Source organism: Cryptotermes secundus, unplaced genomic scaffold (assembly GCF_002891405.2).
Source record: "Cryptotermes secundus unplaced genomic scaffold, Csec_1.0 scaffold1698, whole genome shotgun sequence".
Classification (NCBI taxonomy): domain Eukaryota; kingdom Metazoa; phylum Arthropoda; class Insecta; order Blattodea; family Kalotermitidae; genus Cryptotermes; species Cryptotermes secundus.
In genome coordinates, this window is record NW_019723943.1 from 31,146 (window position 1) to 54,002 (window position 22,857).

The following is a 22,857-nucleotide window of genomic DNA, read 5'->3' on the forward strand; positions in this document are numbered from 1 at the left end:
GAACACACACAGCGACATCGGTCTACGATTTCTTTGCCGTACGACCTCCTTTTCACACTAGAACGACCAAATACATTTATTTGCTCTCCGACTGTCGTACGGTAGATGTCGCATGTCGTCACGTATGAAAGCTAAGACTACACTTTATATTCTACTACTCGATGCGACATGAACCGTACGGACGTCGTACGACCGATGTCGCTGTGTTCCTACCCTAACTCGTACGAGATATCAGTGCACGACCCACTCCGAGGGATCGTCCCGAGAACATTCGTTAAAATTCGGTCACGACTCGGCTTTAGCTCCTTGCCCCACCGTTGGAATCCCTATCAACCAGCCCATCGCACCACCCGTCGAACTGGTTGTTAGTGGCCCGGTGAATAACCAATATTCACAAATTTTCATACGTACAACATCAGCAAGACACATGCCAGTCAAAACAACATAACTCAATTAGACCGTCTCTGTGGTCTAGTGATCAGAGCTCCTGGCTACAGATCAAGATTCCCGGCGTTACCAGATTTTCTGAGAAGTAGTGGGTCTGGAACAGGGTCCACTCAGCCTTGTGAGTATAATTGAGGAGCTATTTCAATGTAATAGCGCCTCCGATCTAGAAAACCGAGACTAACGGACGTGGGGATCCGTTAGTCTGACCACGCGACACCCTCTATCCGCTAAAGTTGGAACTAACTTCGCCGACAAGCGGCAGTCGCTCGATCAGTATAGTTCGCTTGCGAACTCAAGCCACGGAGTTGAGTTAGTTTTTTTAGTTTATTCGAATTAAATAAATGTGAAAAGGAAGAACACACGCTGGGAAACCAACAGGAAGATCATGTCAGATGTTTCTTCACAGTTAAGAAATTTACTGATGACTGGGTAGGTAGGTAATAAAATTTAAACACTTTAACCTCATTCCCCTTCCATTCCAATTTTTCATCTCGCCATTATGCAAACAACATGGCTAGAACATGGAGTTGGACTGGGCAAATTTCCTTACTTCCACTTTTCTGTGTGAATTGTATATAGAAGTGCTATTGTTCACGCTAGGCAACAAAAAGAATATATTCTTGTTACGAACATACAGTAGCTTACCCTTCACATACATGTTACCTGACCAGAAAATATAAACTGGTTTCATTGTAAATGAGAAAATACTGTCAGCTAATGTTGCTTGCAAATATTTTAAGAAATCATCTATGTTTAGGCGAAACACTACAATGCAGTTATTAGGCACTTACCTGTGGCATATTTTAAAACTGTCCACTTGACAGTTAAAGGCTAAGTATAATGATCTTTGAATAAAAGTTAAAATGTTGTACAACAAGGATTCACTTTCAATATTTGCATATATCCATACACGTATATATTACTTCGAATATAAGCAAGTTTTACAGATTTTCTGAGAAGTAGTATGTCTGGAACGGGATCCACTCAGCCTCGTAAGGATAATTGAGGAGCTACTTCAAGGAAATAACGACTCAGGTCTATAAAACCGAGATTAATGGCCGTGGGGATCCGTTGCGCTGATCACGCGACACCCTCTATCCTCTAAAGTTGGTACTAACTTCGCCGACCAGAGGCGGTCGCTCGGTCGGTATACTTCGCTTGCGGACTAAAACCACGGAGTTTGTTTCTTTTCCGTTGAAAAATTGAGGTGCGTCTTAAATTTGAGGAATGTGCACCTTTCTGTTTTTTTCCTTAAAAGCTATATTCTGAAACTGGATGAGTTTCTGGGCGTCTTATATTCGAATTAATACGATATATATACATTCTCTATCTATGTATACATATATTAAACAAGAGACAAATTTTAAAGAATATGCTTCTGTAATAGTTATTACCATATTTATATTTATAATTCATAATTAAACTTCCGTTATTTTCTCAAATTAAAAGCCTCTTTCACTTGTCTCTGACCCTCCTTATTACGTGTAAGTGTACAACTGTGCCTCGATCTAAGAGTTCCGGACCCAACATCCTACGACCCCTTAGACTAACATTCCCAATTGCACATACAACACGAAATTCAAATTTCTGACATATATATGATGAATCGAATTTCGTGAACAAGCTTTCCATAGTGTGAATATTTGATAAATAAAAAGTACAAAATATTGTACAATATTTTTCTTGTGATGTTCAATTTTCAAAATGCACTTTGCCGTGAAGTGGCGTCTCTTAAATACAACAGTTGTACGAAACAGCCTGCGGCCATTTTAAGTCAGACGGCAGTGGGACGCACGGCATTCTCCAACAGGCCTCAACATATCGGCATCGGCTGTTGTCACATGTGCTACAAGTCTTGCCAAGGAGATCTTCAACAGTCCTGGGCCGGAGTGCATAAACGCCCTCCTTGTTGAGTCCACACTAAGAAGTTACATCCTGCGACTGAGGGAGCGAAGTAAACGGCCCTTGACATCCAGTCTACGTCCCTGGATATGTCGCGTAGAATCACTACAGGGCACCTGTCCAATAGAACCCCACACAAGGGGTGGACAGAAGCGAAGAAATGAGAAAAGAAACTGGAATCACAAAGGTAAATATCAAAGTACGACAACATGAATATAACTCACTCACTTGCGGGCTGAGCCCTTCTTGAGAAGATGCCAATTGTGCAGCTACTCAAGAATTTCCGAGCATTTTATGGAACCCGAAGGTTCATTACCGTGTTCACAAGTGCCCTCCACTGGTCCCTATCCTGAGCCAGAACAGTCCAATCCATACCATTTCCATCCTATCCCTCTAAGATCAATTTTAATGTCCACCCACCTACGCCTTGGTCTTCCCAGTGGTCTCTTTCCTTCTGGCTTTCCAACCAGTATCCTATATGCATTTCGCCTCTCCCAAATTCGCGTTACATGCCCTGACCATCTCATCCTCCTTGACTAATTCTAATTATTCTTGGCGAAGAGTACAAGTTATGAAGCTCCTAATTATGCAGTTTTCTCCAACCTCCTGTCACAAATTAGAAGTTTTCATCGTTAGTAAGTATAGAAGCGTGACCATGCCCTTTTATAAGGCTTTCATGTTTTCCCATCAATATCTAAACGAACAGCATGATATGTAGCAAGATCCTCGTTTAATTAAACAAAGATGTAACATGATTTACATATCAAAGTCCACCAATCAAGCTTATCATGTAAGATCTGAGGCTTTCACGGCGGTGACTATGAAGAAAGCAGTCTTCTGGGATTTGGCACCGNCATATTATTTTAATTAAACAGCTCCTGAATATAGAACACTATGTCATGTTGTTCTTTAAAGAAACAAATAATTTGGTCAAAAACAAAACAATGAAATTAAATGAGTAATATGGACGCTCAAATTAGTCTTATAATGAAGACTAAACAGTGATTAACAGATATGTCTCAGGAAACCGACAGCTTGTGCAGAAGTGAGAACATTCCCGTTCCACCAATGAAGGGCTGTCCAACCATTAGCCGACTCGAAGGGGACACCAGGTCATCCCGTTTACCTGAAAAAGAAAAAAAACGTATATAATTAATTTTACAAAATCATAAATATGGCCCCCGTGTGGAGGCAGGGTCGAATACCTCCATCGTGACCCTGCGAGTCGTAGGAGGCGACGAAAAGGGAAGTCTCAAATCTGAGACAGTAAAATATGGTCGCAAGTCCCAAGGGACTCGGACCCGAGAAAGACTACACTGGCAAGGACCAGCAGCATATACAAAAGACAGACCCATCCTCTCGTCAGAGAGGGTGCCCCACAAAAATACGACCGTAACTGTCGAACGGTAATAAATAATATTTGATCATGAGCCTTAGATGGGGCTCGACATCAAGACATACTGACTGGGGCCGTTAGTCGCAGTATGACTTTGACTTGATATGAATGTGGTTTGCATCATGAACGTGCTCTTCATTAGAAAGTGCTGAAAGTTTCTTAACACATGTAGCACGATAAATATCACTTCAAATCCGCGCACGCGCGTCAATATGTACTCTTTTCGTCAACTAAAGCTATCCCTGTAACAGGCCGTGGAGGCCCATAGGGTTATGAAACGTCGAGGCTCCCACATTTTTTCTAGATAATCGGCTCACAGATGGCGGTGAGGTTGTTAGCCTTACGACCCTGCCATCCTTTACCCTTCAGAAAGATTCCTGGTATTCATTTCTGTTAGAGGCTGAGTCAACCCCACGGCCATAATGCGGTTGGGAGGATTAGATCAATTGCAAAATCAAATAACTCATCGGAAATCGAACCCGTGACCTTCCGGCTTGTAGGGCTCTGCCTTAGTCCCGGTAGGGTCAAGAATTTGCTCTTTTCCACGTCATCCATACAGGCTCTGTGGTCCACCCAACCTCCTATCCAAGCGGCTGAGGCGTGAAGCTGACCACTCACCTCCAACTAGTGCCGAGGTCAAGAAAATGCGGATCTATACATTCATCCCCCCATACGCCTTCATGGCGTAGTGTTTAATTAGGCACAGGGAGAACTTTACCTTCTTGTTTCACTCTTTTCGTCAATGAAAGTCTAATTGTTCTTAGCGTTCTTGCACAATGTGCCTTCATGGCGCCCTAAATATTGTGGTACACAGGACAGAATTCTGAATGCCCCAGACATCAGAAGGTTGCGTGGTCATGCGCACTCCTCCTGTTTATATGAATGAACGAAGCTGACCAGCCTCGGGGATCTTTCGAATAGAATGCAAAGTCAGTTAATATACACCCGTGCAGACTGGACCGCATCTTCACTTCTGAGCTACACCATCCTCTGCAGATGCAGTCGCGTTAGGGTGAGGGCACGCCAAGGAAACTGGCAACCGCAACGCAACCGCGATTTCCGAGAACTGTTACCAGCCTGAGTTGAACACATGTTACTGAATGGAGCAGCGCAAATTGAGGAAAGGGTAACGCAGTTTCCAAATATAAATGCATTTTCTGTGAGTCTGTGTTGCCCTGTGTACGTAGTGGCCTTGCGACGGGCCGGTTCCCTATCCAAGGACTCCTACCGACTGTGTATAGGATTCATAATTTTAATATTAATTGCGAAATGGGAACAGGCCAGAGGCCCTAATCCCTCAAAGGAAGAGAAATAATAATAATAATAATAATAATAATAATAATAATAATAATAATGTTTCATTCTTTAAGTTTCCCAGGCAAAGATCCTAAGACACTATATTTCACGTAAGTTAACGTCGCTCAATAGTTAGGTCATTTTTTTCCCCTGGCACTACGGCCAGGTTTTTCTAGATCTTACACATACGGTAGGACTCCTTAGGCGAGTGATCAGCTCGTCGCAAGGCCTCTACCTGTAGACAAACACAGAAAAACGCACACAAACATCCATGCCCTGAGTAGGATTCGAACCCACGATCCCGGCTTCCGAGCGAGCGAAGACAGTGCATACCTTAGACCGCTCGGCTACCGTGACCGGCCAATAGTTACGTCATAGCCTTACGAATTCTTGTTACGGTACTGAGGTCCGCCGATTGCAGCGGCCGCGCTGTTTAAGGCGTTTAAGGCATGAACTGTCTTCGCAAGGCCAAACACTTGGATCTTCGAGTGCTGCTCTCTCTCTCACACACATGCACGCGCACACGCACACAGGGGCACTACAAGAATCGAACGGGACATCCGGATATTTAACAAGCAAGAAGAGAAAATAGTCAGGAGTCGGAAGACACAAGATACTTCAGGAATTAAAAATAGAAGTAAATACCAATTCCAGTGAAGAAATGCGAACTAATAGGCCTTAAAGAACTTGGGTATGAGCACATGAACTGGATTCCTCTAGCTCAGGATGTAATGAAGTGGCAGGCTCATGTGAGTACAGTAATGCACTTCCAGATTCTGTAAAGAGGGGAATTCCCTGAGTAGCTGGGCGAACAGCAGGTGCTCAAGGACTCTGCTCCGTGTAGTCACGTGGGTCCAAGGACGGGCAGAGACAAGTGGTTCGTTAGCTTTCTGAAGATGGAACCATGTTCTTGCAGCTGCCAAAAACCTAAGGTAGCGGTGGAGCCGGTGTCATTCCTGCTGCGTATTCAGGGGGCCCCAGGTTCAAATCTGGACTCACAGACTGCCTGTCCTCATAGGATATTCATTCTTTCGCTCAGGTCAAGTATATAAAAACACGCCACAGTCGGTTCCTTCCACATCCCTACCACGTCATTATCACTAACCACCCTATTTATCTATCTATCTACAGGACCGCGGTACCTTGGTTGGTTGAGGCACTATGCTACAAGACGGAAGGTCACGGATTGGAGTCCCGATGAGGCGGATTTTTTCAATTGACCTAGCTGCACCATGGCCCTGGGGTCGACTCAGCCTCTAACAAAAATGAGTACCAGTAATCTTCCTGGGGAGTAAAGGGCGGCCGGCGCGTAAGACTGAAAAACCTGACCGCCATCTGTGAGCCGATTGTCTAGATAATATGGGACCCTCCATGTCTCAAAACCTATGGGCCTCCATGNTGAAGACAGTCCATGCCTGAGACCGCGCGGCCACCGTGGTCGGTGAAAATCCTCTCATCCGACGATATATAATTAGTTACATTAAATAAACGGAACCAAGAAACTGAGAGAGCTTGTTACATTCATAGTTGCTGTGTTAATACTGGTTCCATACAATAAAGGAAAGTATCCCGCTGATTTCAGTAGGAATGTAATTTGGAGTTGATGGAGCCAGTTGGAACGGTTCTGGAGCTGTCAGACTAGAGAAGGAATTAACGTCGCGGAAGAGAAGGGCCGATGTAGTGGCTCCCCATGTCAGGTTAAGTCCCGTACCGTCCACAAGTTAATTTGGAATCTACCGCGGATTACACCACACAATACTGCACTCTGGTGCATAAGCTGGATAATTTAATCGCGAGTCCATTTCTTTACACTGTCGATTTCCGCTGGTCACAGTGTAAGGTAAATGTTCGGAAATTTACAATTCATGTCACTTGACGTATATCAAGTGACCAGAAAACGTATAAACAAGAAGCTTCAAGCAAAACTCACGAGGTTCCACTTTCCTACTCAAAAGACACCTTGTCCAAAAGATACGTGACACTTGCTTTACTGCTGTTTTATTTTCGTGAATAATTTATTACTAAAATACAGATTCTGCCTACGTTAACACTATCGGTTATAACCTCAAAATATAGACAGTCGCCATGTTTGTAATTGTTGACTTACAAACAAAAGTACGAATGTTGTACATGTATAGATGACCGCCTCTGTGGTCTACTGGTCAGAGTTCTTGGCTACAGATCCAGAGGTCCGGGTTCGATTCCCGGCGCTACCAGATTTTCCGAGAAGTGGTGGATCTGGAACGGAGTTCACTCAGCCTCGTGAGGATAACTGAGGAGCTATTTCATGGAAATAGCGGCTCCGGTCTAGAATACCGAAATTAGCGGCCGTAGGGATTCGTTGCGCTGACCACGCGACACCCTTTATCCGCTAAATTTGGCACTAACTTCGCCGACAAGCGGCGGTCGTCCGGTCGGTATAGTTCGCTTGCAGACTGAAACCACGGAGTTTTTTTGTTTGTTTGTACATGTATAGATTCTAAAGGGCTCTGACGATGGCGTATAACACTCATAATTACAGGGTTTTCGGACTTCTTCCATCGTCCGGTATTCTAGAAACTAGAAAAGACAACGTTTCGGAAACTGGATCTCTTTCCGTCCTCAGGTGACGGGGGAAGAGTCCTACTTTGTTGGGTCCAATGAACGAGGTTAACTCTTTGTAAGGGATAAGCATTCCAAGGTCATTTAAGACGATCTTATTGCATTATTGAGTTTCATAATTTGTACCCTTTTTTCCCCCTTGGCGCTACAGCCCCAGTGGGCCTAGGCCTACCTCCATGAACTTCTCCGTTCACTTCGGTTTTTCTAGATCTTACACATTTGGTAGGACTCCTTGAGCGGGTGATCAGCTCGTCGCAAGGCCTCTACCTGAATTTGTACCCTTTACCAAATATTATTAGGGTGACCATCTTAAGCAATGAGACGGAGGGGGCATGTAGAACGCACTGGAGAAATGACTCATTCAGAGCTTTAGTCGAAGAACCTGAAGAAAGAAGACCATTTCGGATAGCTAAACGTATGCTTCTATAGATACGGGTGTGGACTGCAGTCATATGACTCAAGGCAGAAACCAGTGGCAGGGTCATAAACCTTCTGCGGAAAATTTTTTGTTGATGACTGTCCTTTGTATGTTAACTGTGTGCTGATGACCCGTAACCTGTACGTAACACTCACAGGGCCAAATTGTTCTTATGATACTGTCACCGAGCGAAATCTTATGTAGCTTTTGGTGTGATCGTCGATGAACTACTGGATCTAGTCATGTTTTCTGTAGGAAGACAAATTATTCCTTTCATTCACCAATGGCTCTACGCCCCTTTGTTGGGCCCTGACCTCTTCTTCAGTTTCGTAATCTTTTTTACACAGACGGTAGGGCTCCTTGGACGAGTGATCAGCCTATCACAAGACCGCTACCTATATACAGGACAACACAAATAGAATAAACGCACATACAGACATCCATGCTTTGATTGGGATTCGAACCCACGAACCCGAGCGAGCAAAGACAGTTCATGCCTCTGATCGAGCGGCCACCGTGACCGGCAGAAATATTCTAATAGTAACAGATCTGCAAGGATGTACCAGTCTGAGATCGTGGCTGACAAATTTAACGCAATCTGAACTGGACATGTGCATCTAAGCGGATACCTACAGTGTATAGTTCAGACGCACTGTATACACTGTAAAGAATTTTATGAAAAGTAGGTGTTGTAAATCGTGGGAAAGTCAGAAGAAAAGAGACCACTGGTAAGACCAAGGCGTAGGTGGGTGGAGAACATTAATATTGATCTTCGATAGGATGGGATGGTATGGATAGGATTGATCTGGTTCAGGATAGGGACCAGTGGAGGACTCTTGTGAACACGGTAATGAACCTTATGGTTCCATAAAATGCTGGGAAATTCTTGAGTAGCTGCAGAATTGGTAGGGCTCAGCTCCGTGAGTAAGTAAGGTGTTGTAAATATTTCTAAGAATTGCTCGTCTTAATAACACTCACCAATGCCTTAAAAGGGGGCACGTGGTAGCGTAGTTGGATGAGGCACTATGCTACAAGCCGGAAGGTCGCGGGATCGAATCCTGATATAACCGGATTTTTTTTTCAACTTACCTAATCCTTCCCGCCGCACTATGGACCTGGGGTCGACTCAGCCTCTAACAGAAATGAGTACCAAGAATATTCTTGGTATGTTCTTGGGGGTAAAGGTCGGCCGGCGCGTAAGGCTGACAAACTTACCGCCATCTATGAGCCAACTGTCTAGAAAATGTGGGAACCTCAACATCTCACAACCCTACGGGCCTCCATGGCCTGTTACAGGAATACCTTTACTTACTATTACCGGGTATTTTAATTATAGCACTGTGCTTAATGAATAAGCATAGTGGTGATATTTCGGACGCCCTTTCAAAAGTCTCCTGATCGAAATGAAGGGAAAATACCCCGAGGTTCCGCCTGTCCATGCAGACTAATGCGTTACCCAGCCCGGAGCACTCAGCCCTCCATCTCTTTCTGTTATTCTTATTCAGAGCCTTGCAAACGTGCACCACTGTGACTGCTAGTGCGGAAGGCAAAACTACAGAAACAAAACAGACTCTCTGAATACAAAATTCTGCAGTGTCAGATAAATCAGCACTGCAGGAGAAAAAAGTATGAAAGGACACCCCAAAAGCAATATTTCTGTAACAAAAGAACTGTCACAGATATCGAAATGGAAATCATTATTCTAAAGTACGATTCGCACTCGAATGTGGTCTTAACTTTTGAATATTTAACGTATGAACGTCTGAAGATCGAACCTGATTCACGAGGAAATTAAGAGGAGATTGAACTCGGGTAATGCTTGCTACCATTCAGTCCAGAACCTTCTGTCTTCTCGTCTGCTGTCCAAAAACATAAAAATTAGAATATACGAAACTATAATTTTGCCTGTGGTTCTGTATGGGTGTGAAACTTAGTCTCTGACATTAAGGGAGGAACATAGACTGAGGATGTTTGAGAACAGGGTGTTGAGGAGAATATTTGGACCGAAGGGAGATGAAGTGACAGGAGGTTGGAGAAAACTGCATAATGAGGAGCTTCATAACTTGTATTCTTCTCCAAGTATAATTAGAATGATCAAGTCAAGGAGGATGTGGGCAGGGAATGTAGCACGAATGGGGAAAAGGAATGCGTAGAGGATGTTGGTGGGAAAGTTGGAAGGAAAGAGACCACTGGGAAGACCAAGGCGTAGGTGGGTGGACAATACTAAAATGGAGCTTAGAGAGACAGAATGGGATGGTATGGATTTGATTGATGTGGTTCAGGATAGGGACCAGTGGAGGGCTCTTCTGAACACGGTAATGAACCGTCGGGTTCCATAAAATGCTGGGAAGTTCTTGAGTAGCTGCAGATTTGGCGGCTCCTCAAGAAGGGCTCGGCTCCATGAGTGAGTGAATAACGATACTGACTTGTCTTCGGCAGGAGACACGTTGAAGTCTCGTCTGGGACACCGCCTGTCCTAATTGAGGTCTTTCGTAGTTTCCTTCAGTCCCTCCAGAAAATGCAAAATTGGTTTAGAAAAACCCCCTGGCATAAGATAAACTGACTGTCGACTTCTCAGAGACTGAAGATAACACTGCTTAACGACTGAAAGTTATGACAATTTTCGACACAGTAATAGAAAACTTCACAGAATTTACGTGAGACAAAACACACACACACACAGATGCTTAATTCACAATATTTAACCTAGATGACGCTATTAACAGTTCCATGATCCGTTATTTCTACTAGCAGCGGCTATCGAGAAGTATCGAACTGTCTCAATACTTAAATCGTACTCACTTCACGTTACGTTATGTGCATTTAGAAATCGCGTCCAATGCGCATGCCCGCCTCTCTGGTCTAGTGGTCAGAGTTCCTGGCTACAGATCCAGAGGTCCGGGTTCGATTTCCAACCATACCAGATTTTCTGAGAAGTAATGGGTCTGGACGGGGTCCACTCAGCCTCGTGAGGATAATTGAGGAGCTATTTCAAGGAAATAGGGGCTCCGGTCTAGAAAATCAACATTAACGGCCGTGGGGATTCGTTGCGCTGACCACGCAACACCCTCTATCCGCAAAAGTTGGCACTAACTTCGCCGACAAGCGGCAATCGCTCAGTCAGTATAGTTCGCTTGCGGACTACAGGCCACGGAGTTTAGTTTTAGTCTAATGCTCATGTCCCTTTCTGCGCCGCTTATAACGAATTACCATTAACCTAATGAGCCATCATATAAATAGTTTCTTCATTCCATAACTTAGCTTCTCTTCTAAAAAGAAATTCTTGTGAGGAAGCCCCGAATTTCACAAATTCCTTCAAGCCTTGTCTATTGGACAAAGGTCATGATGAACATGAAAGCCCCAGCGTTATGGCCGCGCCATTCTTTAAGCTGTTATTCGCTGGCTTCCCACAGCGACGGTCCGGGTTCAAGCCCGGGTCTGGTAAAATGGGATTTGTTGTGGATAAAGTGCCGCTGGAGTAAGTTTTCTCTGAGTACTTCAGTTTCCCCTGCCAATCTTCATTCCACCAAATTCTCCATCGTCATAAGCACCCGGGGAAGGTACAATAGGTCAATCAGTGGCCGACGTGCCGAGTGGACCCAGTTGGACTCCACCCCCCCCCCCCCGCAGCGCGNCCCCCCCCCCGGTCGAGCCATGTGTAAGGAGGGAAGACACGTGTACAATGATAGCATAAGCCCACTTGAATTTTGAAAAATTTTCTAATAAAGAAAGAGCTTTTCAATAATTCTAAAAACGCCATTTCACTGAAATGTTGATACTTCGAAGGTTTGGTTTTCTGTCTCTCACGTTCTGATCCAACTGGGCACAAGCAGATCCACGTTTAGTTACAAATGACCTAAACGTGTTTCTGACATTAAGTGTACGTCTGTTTTGCTATATTTGTGAGAAGAAAATACCACGCCCCACAATTCGAGCCCTAGCGACTGTGTGAGTTTTCCTCCAGCGTTATCGGGTCTACCCAGCTGCAGACACGAACTCACCAATCGGGGCGGCCAAATGCTGAAGGGGGAGGGGGGTATGGGGGCAATTTAACACAATTTATGTTCCCATTACGGAAACTCCAATTGCCCATTCAACCCAAATCTTACCAGCACCGAGTACCATAATAGCCGTAGTTACAAAAATGGTGTTGCAAGATCCACAATTATAATGTCTATAGTCATCGCACAGTTAGAACATGCATGTCTTCTGTCATCATGTACGTCATGTCACATTTCATGTCTACACGCCAGAAATCAGTTTATATTCTTCTTAAGTCTAAATTCGGGAACATTCAAGGGATCTCTCCAGGATTTACAGACCAGAAGCGTGCAAAGTGGAGGCAGAATCCTCATTTAATGATGCATACTTGAAGAGTCCTTACGACTACAAGCAAGGTGTATCAATTTGCCTACACCTGTGCCTACAATGGGAACAGGGTGTTGAGGAGAATATTTGGACCGAAGAGAGATGAAGTGATGGAAGTTGGAGAAAACTGCATAATGAGGAGCTTCATAACTTGTACTATTCTCAAAGTATAATTAGAACGACCAAGTCAAAGAGGATGAGGTGGGCGGGGCATGTAGCACAAATGGGGGAGAAGAGGAATGTATATAGGATATTGCTGGGAAAGCCAGAAGGTAAGAGACCACTGGGAAGAACAAGGCGTAGGTGGGTGGACATTAAAATTGATCTTAGAGGGATAGGATGGGAATGGTATGGATTGGACTGATCTGGCTCAGGATAGGGACCAGTGGAGGGCTCTTGTGGACACGTTAATGAACCATCGGGTTCCATAAAATGCTGAGAAGTTCTTAAGCAGTTGCACAATTGTCGGCTTCTCAAGAAGGGCTCAGCTCCATGAGTGTGCTACATGTATTTATCAGTTTTTTTTTTCAATAACACCATCAGTAGCTCAGACTACGTAGTGTCGAGTGGTACGGTGTTTAGTGAACATGGAATGGACGTAGAAGGTTGTGGTCGTAACCTGTTACAGGGTACTATCCTGATATCTGCATTCAGGTACTGAGGAAATTCACGAAAAACCTCAGGATAATCTGTGTCCCTACAGAGATCGAGCAGGTCCCCTCCTGAATATATCAGAAGCGTCAACCTAAGTTCCATTATTCCGCTCACAAGATGATTAATAACTTTTATAATATAACCTCATTTACACAAATCAAACTTATTTTTAAAGTTCGCGTCTTGTTGCGTGAGTATAGCTAACAATACAAATTCCACCGTCAACACAATTATAATTTATTAACTTCCATAAGTTATAGTTGCGTTCACGGTGGAATCTGTATTATTAAATTTAATTTACTTTGAAGAATGAACCATACACATGTTTGTCCATTGCACCCAAGCTTCAGCACCAAATATGATGAAATCATGTTCGATCAACGAGGCGGACTCACAGGTGTAGGTAAGCACATGAAGAAAGCGCAGCTCAGTCTCGGTAAATGTGAGTAGGAATGCACTCACGTCTGTTGGGGCCACATGTTGGTCTGTGTACCGATTCTCTGAAGAGGGCTACGAGGTATAATTCTTCCAAAATTTGGCAGGCTAACACAGTTGTAACGCCTATCATATAGCGGCATAAAAAAACTTCATTGCCTGTAGTCCGCAAGCAAACTATATCGACCGAGCGACCGCCGCTTGTCGGCGAAGTTAGTGCCAACCTTTGCGGATAGAGTGTGCCACGTGGTCAGCGCAACAGATCCCTACGGCCGTTAATCTGGTTTTCTAGACCGGAGCCGCTGTTTCCTTGAAATAATTCATCAGTTATCCTCACGAGGCTGAGTGGACCCTGTTCCAGACCCATTACTTCTCAGAAAATCTGGTAGTGCCTGAAATCGAACCCGGGACCTCTGGATCTGTAGCCAGGAACTCTGACCACTAGACCACAGAGGCGGTCCATACAGCGACATACCTGGTTTGAATATTACTTACTTACTCATGGAGCTTAGTACTTCTGGAGGAGCGGTCAATTCTGCAGCTAATCAAGAATTTTTCAGCATTTTATGGAACCCGAAGGTTCATCACCGTGTTCACAAGAGCCCTCCACTGGTCCCTATCCTGAGCCACATCAATCCAATCCATACCATCCCATCCTATCACTCTAAGATCCATTTTAATACTGTCCATCCACCTACGCCTTCATCTTCCCTGTGGTCTCTTTCCTTCTGGCTTTCCCACCAATATTCCACATGCATTCATCATCTCCCCATTCGTGCTACATGCCCTGCCTACCTTATCCTCGTTGACTTGATCATTCTAATTATACTTGGAGAAGAGTACAAGTTATGAAGGTTCGAATATTAGTCAGAGATATACACGTACTATCACGAATTTTCTTGATTTTCCTCAGTCTGTCTGTGAAACGCCAGAATATTTCGTAGTCAAAAACAATATAACTCTGTTTCTCAGTGAATGTTCCAAATCAAGGACTCAGCCGAAGACATCTCCCACTTATGTAAATTTCTTCGAACAAAAACGAATAAATACACTGATTAACTGGTCAGAGGTGAGTGAAAGTCACGACTGAAGTGTTCAAAACATATTCTACATGTGCAGGAGTTTGTATTTTGAACTAGAAATAAAGAGAAAATATATTTCGAAAGGTAAGTACACTATATTGGAACCCGTTTTCCGGAAAATACTTCCAGTACAGGGAAAACAATGCACCAGTAAAACTGCCTTTGTTAAAGAACACAGTTTAACACTGAAATGAAAAAGGAAATGAAATAATTAAGGCAACAGAGTATGGTGCGCTGTTTTCAGTTCATATAACCCTATTACGTGTTTTGCTTACTGAAATGTGTCTGAGGTGGACTGCAGTCATATATGGGAACTTACTCCAGCTGCTGACAAAACATGTGCAGAGCACAATAAATTGCTGAAGAAAAAAAAAAAAGAACTAGAAAAATAAGGGATCTGCTTATCGGTAACGCTGTAGATTTGTATGCTGCAGGTGCTTTGTTTCGAACTTCGATTGGTACACCAACTGCCCTGGTAGTTTCGTGATTTTCCTCATCTCCAGAAAGGGGGGCACGAGGGAATATAGTTGGTTGAGGAACTATGTTACAAGCCGGGAGGTTGCGGGTTCGAATTCCGATGAGATCACTGTTATTTTTTTCAGTTGACCTAATCCTTCCAGCCGCACTATGGCCCTGGGGTTGGCTCAGCCTCTAACAGAAATGAGTACCAGGAATCTTCCTGGGGTAAAGGGCGGCCGGCGTGTAAGGCTGATAACCTCATCACCATCTGTGAGCTGATTGTCTGGATCAAATGTGGGAGCCTCGATGTCTCACAACCCAGGAAAATCATATCGATTAGGCCACGATCGCTATTTACAAACCCCTTCCACATCTTCATACATGGTACAACCATTTGTCGTAAGACAATCCGCAGGAAAAACAACTGAAAAAATATAACGCACTGCTTAGTAAGAGTAGCCTATCCCTATAAGATGAAACGAATATCTGAAGCTTGAGTTCGGTACAGTACAACAGTATTTATCAAGACGTTAGTGTCTTCATAAGGGACATCTCTCTGAAACGTTTCGCTCCAAAGCTGCCGAGAAGTAACACGTCACTTGAGTGACGAACATCCAGCAAATATTTCTGTAACCCTGCCTCAATGCAAGAGCCGGGAGAGCTCAGTCGGTATAGCGACTGAATACGGGCTGGATGACCGAGGGATCGGAGTTCTAGTCACTGTAGGGTCAAGAATTTTCTCTTCTCCACGTCTAGACCGGATCAGGGGTCCTCCAAATGGGTACCGGAGGCTTTCACCGGCCGGCGCGTGAAGCTGACCACTCACCACCAGCTAGTGCCGAGGTCATGTAAATGTGGCTCTATACATCCACTCCCCCATACGCCTTCATGTGCTTAATTAGTAAAGCGCAGGGACAACTTCACCGTTACCCTGCCTCAATTCAACGCACTGAACAGGCAGATACTGCGAATAAAATGTAGTAGTATTATTTATTTCTAGTGGGGTGGGACTAAGTTCCTTGCACTGCGGCCACTTCTGGCCTATTGTACCAGCCCCAGATGATAGGTGAGGGTGATTGTGGAGCAATTGGTGGAATGAAGATTGGCAGGGGTAACCAAAGTACTCAGAAAACCTGCCCCAGCGCCACTTCGTCCACCACAAATCCCACTTGACCACACCCGGGATCCAACCCCGGGCCGCCGCGGTGGGAAGCGAGCGACTAACCGCTTGAGCTATGGCGCGGCCTTTAAGTAGTAGTAACCTTTGCTTTTGTGAACGGTTTGTTTCGCGATATGTAATAAAAATGAAGCCAACATCGCTCAATATTATTGAAGGCAGAAAAACAATTCCCGTCCGTACCACCTCTGAGACCGGCACGACAAAATACTTCATCTCGTGAGGAAGACCAAGAAAAGATCGAAATTTCAGTCTCCCGCTGGTATGTGACCTACTGCGAACTCTTTTCAAGTGTTCGCACAATACTGCAGACCTAAAGTCACGCATTCGAAACACTGCAACTTACAAGTTGTTAGTCTCTTTCTGGCACTCGAAAGGCAAGACAGACGTGGGCATGCGCACGGTCTGCTTATCGCGTCTGAACATGCGCAGTATTGGTACACTAGTTGTGTCGTCACAGGAGACAGAAGACTAACGCACTAAGCATAACACTCGTTCTCACTACACATCTGTTCTTAAAATGGCTGTGCTAATTCTGATCGTACAAACTCCGTGGCTTGAGTGCGCAAGCGAACTATACCGACCGAGCGACCGCCGCTTGTCGGCGAAGTTAGTGCAAACTTTAGTGGATAGAGGGTGTCCCCATACGGGTATCTCACACATTCATTACACACTTCCAAATACGTACTTCTATGTACTTACACGCCAGCACACAGTCTCTCTCTCTCTCTCTCGTAATGAACTCTGCTGTCGCTATACACTGCATCTTTCGATGCTCGCCGTGATTCCAAGGCAACTTCTTCTACATGGCTGTTGGGCGGGTTGTATCAACATTGTGCTACAGGCGTTACGAAGAACGTGAACAGTAAGGGACTTGTACAGACAGAAAGCCCTAAAAAGTAAAGTAAAGCTATCCCTGTACCAGGCCGTGAAGGCCCATAGGGTTTGGGACGCTGAGGGTCCCACATTATCTAGACAGTCGGCTCAAAGATGGCGGTAAGGTTGTCAGCCTTACGCGCCGGCCGCGCTTTACTTCCCACGAAAATTATTTAATTAATTCCTGGTACTTATTTCTGTTGGAGACTGAGTCAACCCCAGGACCATAGTGTGGCTGAAAGGATTACGTGAATTGAAAAAAAATATAAAATGACCTCACTGGGACTTGAACCCGCGACCTTACGGCTTGTAGCATAGCCCCTCAAGCAACTACGCTGACAGAAAGCCCTAAATGTTACTTAAAGGATAAACATATCACAAGAAAACTATAGAGATTGTGAGTGTGATTTGGTGTACTAAATGAAGCATTTTCAGCTTATTAAATCATGTGTAACGAACGATACAGAAATGAGAATGTGCGAAAGAAACAGTTATGGTTTATTTTAAGGTACGGAGGAACTGACGATGACGGGAGATATCAGGACATGTAACATATCGGCCGAGTGATGCTATTCGCGTGATGTGTGATGGTCAGAGCGGATGATTATCTTAGCAAATACATCATCAGTTTTGGGGGAAATCGACTAAGGATATGTGAAGGCGGCTCAGATGGACCCACAGTAGCGTCACGTAAAGTGAAGTCAGCAAGACACGACACAAATTAATGACCTAACAATTTGGCGCATGTATAGGGCCGATGATTTGGCAGGAACCCGTGGGATACTGTCTACAAAGGGCAAGTACGATACTGAAGCACTTGAACATTGGAGTCGTGAGTTTGAACCTTTCTGAGACATACATGTGTTTCTTCTGCGTTGTCCTGTGTTTGTAGGGTCTTTCCGAGAGGCTGATCCCCATGAAAGGCAGCGTACCAAATATATAAAGCATTAGTACTAACCAGAAAGCCAGATAATATCAACAATTACTAGCAATTATCAATTATAATTTATTTCAAGGAAGCTAGGTCTGTTCTCAAGCGGTAGATGATTAATTTAAATTACACGGTAGGGCAAAACTGTTAACCACAAATTTTGCGTCAGCGATAAGGTAGCGGAGCAAGTCAATCTCTTCAACTGTCATACGAAGGTGAGAAGATGACACCAAATATTTATCGAAATCAATACACGCTATTGGAACATTAAATACGGTATTTCAGCCTCCAATATAGACCTACAGAAACATACGTGTACAAGGCTTACCATTTAAAAGACTTAGGAATGTGTGGGTTAATATACGGGAATGAACACTGAATGATTAAACCACACGAAAGTAGATTTTTTTTCCTTGGCACTACAGCCCCAGTGGGCCTAGGCCTACCTCCATGAACTTCTCCGTTCACTTCGGTTTTTCTAGATCTTACACATTCGGTAGGACTCCTTGGGCGGGTGATCAGCTCGTCGCAAGGCCTGTACACAAACATCCATGCCCTGAGTGGGATTCGAACCCACGGTCCCGGCTTCCAAGCGAGCGAAGACAGTGCATGCCTTAGACCGCTCGGCTACAGTGACCGGCTGAAAGTAGATTACTGACATAAATTAATTTTATGAGAACATGGTTACGCACTAAAATTATTCTTATAATTAACGAATTGAAAACAATTTTAAGAAGAATGGTAAATAACAGAATACAGGATACAAGCCTAAGGAAAAGAGAAGTTTCAGAAGATCACAAAAGAGATGACAGGGAACTGTACGAGACCACGCGATCTAATACCTGGCAGAATGATAATTATAAAATTAAAACCTGTATTCAGTGCTCAGGCAGATTAGTTAGGTCTGTAATAAGCTTGCGGTTACACAACGAGCCACGCTACATCATTAAAGAAAACAACAAACACAATACAGTAAAACTTGGTTATAGCAACATCGGTTTCTGCGACACCTTGTCTATTGCATCAAATATTCAATGGTACGAACTAATTCCTCATAAAGCAACTGTTTTTATACCTTGCTTAGTACGACATGCACAAATGCATCAACCTCGTATGTAACGTCATTTTCATTCCTGAATTTCTCTGATATGGACATTGAACGTAATTTAGAAAGTGTGTATTGGGCAAGTAACAGGAAACAGATGAAGATAACTGATTACTGTACTCGTATCTAGGTACAGTAAGGCACAACAATTGATGTAATCTACTGTAATTTGGTGAGTAGGCCTACCTTTAATATACAGTATTAGTGCGGTGTGTATTGTCAGTGAAAAGCGCTGTAATATGTCTCTGATATTACACATTTGGGCAATTCCACGTTAATGTTACGTTAGTCTGTACTTAACTACGTATTTCACTAAAAAATGCAACATTTTAACTCGGATTTTGGCAGATTTTACGTGACTAACATAAGGTTACTGTGGAAGTGCCCATTTCGGTTACAACGACATTCGTTTATAACGACACTATTTTTAGGTCCCTTTGATGACGTTATAACCAAGTTCTACTGTATATATTGCTATAACATATAAATATATTATTGTCCACAAAGGGAAAGTTGATGTGGAAAGTTAAGACCTCCTGATCTTTCCAGATTGTTGTTTATGACTGTACATTGTTGTGACAGAAGCTGAAGTCATTCAAATGCGCACGCGTGGGTCAGAATGTAAACTAGGCGATAGCTGAAATGATTCTGTTTGCCCATCCGGGCCCCTAATCTAATAGGGACAGCGTATTTCTCCCGGAGGGGTATAGCGGCCTGGGCGTGAAGCTAACCATTTACTTCCACCTAGTGTTGAAGTTAAGAACACATGGAGCTACAGGTCAACTCAGTCGGTGACAGTAGCCGCGCGGTCTAAGGCATGAACTGTGTTCGCCAGCTCGGACGCTGGGATCGTGGGTTCGAATCCCATTCAAGGCATGGATGTTTGGTGTGTGTATGCACTTATTCTGTGTCTATGTTGCCCTGTGTTTAGATCGAGGCCTCGCGAGGGGCTGATCACTCGTCCAAGGAATCCTACCGTCTGCGAAAAAAAAAAATTATTCCGGAACTGAATAAGAATAAGTGGCTGGAAGAGCCACTGAAAACAAAATGTAATTCACCCATGTATCTTCTTGGTATGGTGCTTCATTAATTCACACATGGACCCCTTTATCTTTACTTGTCCCCTTTGATGTATCAGAATATGACATTGCGAGATATTCAACTTCCATTGAAATGCGAGTAAGAACAACACCTGAGAGGCTGTACTCCAAAATGAACCATACAAAGTTCGGAAAGAAATTTCTGCTGTATATTAAGCTTGCCTGAGGCCTGTTAATTCATCTCTTGCCTTAAATTCATTATGGGTCAATATGTCAGAAAAGTCGAATTGTTCCATGAAATTTAGTGAATATTTCCCATACCGAATTTTAAAATACATCCTGTGGTCTAGTGGTCAGAGTTCCTGGCTACAGATCCAGAGATCCCGGATTCTATTCCCGGCGCTACCAGATTTTCTGAGAAGTAGTTGGTATGGAACGGGGTCGACTCAGCCTCGTGAGGATAATTGAGGAGCTATTTCAAGGAAAGAGCGGCTCCGGTCTAGAAAAGCGAGATTAACGGCCGTGGGGATCCGTTGCACTGACCACGCGACACCCTCTATCCGCTAAAGTTGGTACTAACTTCGCCGACAAGCGGCGGTCGCTCGGTCGGTATAGTTCGTTTGCGGACTACAGGCCACGGAGTTTTTCTTACTACAACAGATTAAAAAGACGTTCACCTCCACTAAACAACGCCTAAAATATCACCTCATTCTTGATACAATTCCCTGTGAACTGTCTCTTTCTACTGTTGGAAATTCAAAACAGCAACGCCTCAACTCTTTATCAGATGGTATAACCGGACATCTAATGCAGACCTTACATACAAAGTCAACATGAACTAAGCAGCTACACAGCGTCCAGCTGTAAATCCCGGTGAAGGTCGGTAATGTAAATATTCAAGTGCTAAAACGCAATTATACGTAATATACGTGACTCTGGCAATTAAATTCACATGCTGCAACGCTTCTGCTTGGAAACAGTCTCTCTCTCTCTCTCACGTGCTGCCTGGAAGCCGGACTACAGACATCCAACGCTACGCAACGGACAATGAAAATACATGCTACCTAGGAAATAGCCTGCCCAACAGAGGCAGAATCGTTGAATTCCCGCGACAGCGGATAGACCAGGTAACAGCGAAACTGAACCTTCCGACCGGTGGCCTCTCTCCCTTCCGAGTGTAGGAGATAATCGAAGAACAGTTCAGAGGAGGTGGGGTCGAATACCTCCACCGTGACCCAGCGAGTCGTAGGAGGCGACGAAAAGGGAAGTCTCAAATCTGAGACAGTAAAATATGGTCGCGAGTCCCAAGCGGCTCGGACCCGCGAAAGAATGCGCTGGCAAGAGCCAGCATCGTATACAAAAGACAGACCCGTCCTATCGTCAGAGAGGGCGCCCCACAGAAATAAGACCGTAACTGTCAAACAGTAATAAATATCTGGACAAGAGCCCCAGACGGGGTTCGACACCAAGACTTACTGACTGACTGACCGTCAGTCGCAATGTGACTTTGACTTTGACTTGGACCAAGTCAGTTTGACTTCGACGAGAGCCAAGAAGAGAGTTCTGCTCCAACGAGAGAAGAGTTTAGATTCAAAGAGAGCAGCTACGACGAGAGCTAAGAAGAGAGTTCTGCTCCAACGAGAGGAGAGTTTAGATTCAAAGAGAGCAGCTACGACGAGAGCTAAGAAGAGAGAGCTAAGGATAGTTCAGACTCAACGAGCGATTCGAGAAGAACAAAGAATGAAGACGCTCCACGGAGAATAGCGGTGCAAGAGAATATAACAGTAGAGGAAACGTCTGAAGGCCTTATAAGTGAGACTGGTTGTAATAGTGAGTGTAAAAAGTGACTGTCCAACAAACTTCTTCGTGTAATCCGAGACCCACATAAATTTCTTACCGCGTTAACTACATATATAATGTGACATGAGGCCTGAAACTCGGAATAACCCGCTGCCAGAAAACGGCTCGCTGACACACGTTTCCGTGATAACAAGCCGGAAAACCCATTTGCAACGCAAAGACTACGTAAAAACCGCCTAAAAGCCGGATTAGTGGAGCCAGAAACGGAATTATCCATTTTGCTAGGCGACGGTTCATGCACGTTTCCAAGACAACGCACTCATGAAAAGCAGTAGTGAAATCCTTGTAGGCGGTGATCTCTATTCGGTTCTTTCGGAGTGATAAAAGTGAGTTAATTCGTGAATTCAAGAGATTTTTCATGCGGCATTAGTCAGACATGAATCGTAATGCATTCGGAGGGAGTTCAATCAGTGAGCTGTTATAGTTGGCTGTATGTGTAAAGAAGTGCCAATAAATCCAATCACCTAATCCAGAACCCATTACTATTAGTCACGCAAAGCCTGAATACATGAGAACATACACATAATTCCGCTGAGAGAACAAAAACAGCACACTGAAAGCGAAAGTGCAATGCTGATGATGGCGTGGCGGTGTTTCGGTCTCCCTATACCTGAGACAAAAGCTTCGTAACTCATACTCTTCACCCAGTATAACTAGAATGATCAAGTCGAGGTGGATGTTATAGGCAGGATATGTAGCACGCATGGGGACGAGAGGAATGCATATAGGATTTTGGTGAGAAAGCCGGAAGGAAAGAGATAAATACCAATACATAGGTGGGAGGATGATATTAAAACGGATCTTACAGAA

The 22,857-nt window shown here is 44.1% G+C and overlaps 1 protein-coding gene across 1 annotated transcript in view; it reads right to left on the reverse strand.

Moving 5' to 3' along the window:
• Positions 1-3,209: 3,209 nt before the first annotated feature.
• LOC111862234 (DNA-directed RNA polymerase I subunit RPA1) overlaps positions 3,210-22,857 on the reverse strand; it is a gene marked incomplete at its 5' end in the record, with an annotated part of 193,383 nt that continues 173,735 nt past the window's right edge. Inside the window, 1 exon segment of the mRNA XM_033750596.1 lies at positions 3,210-3,475. Coding sequence (XP_033606487.1) covers positions 3,369-3,475 — 107 coding nt within the window.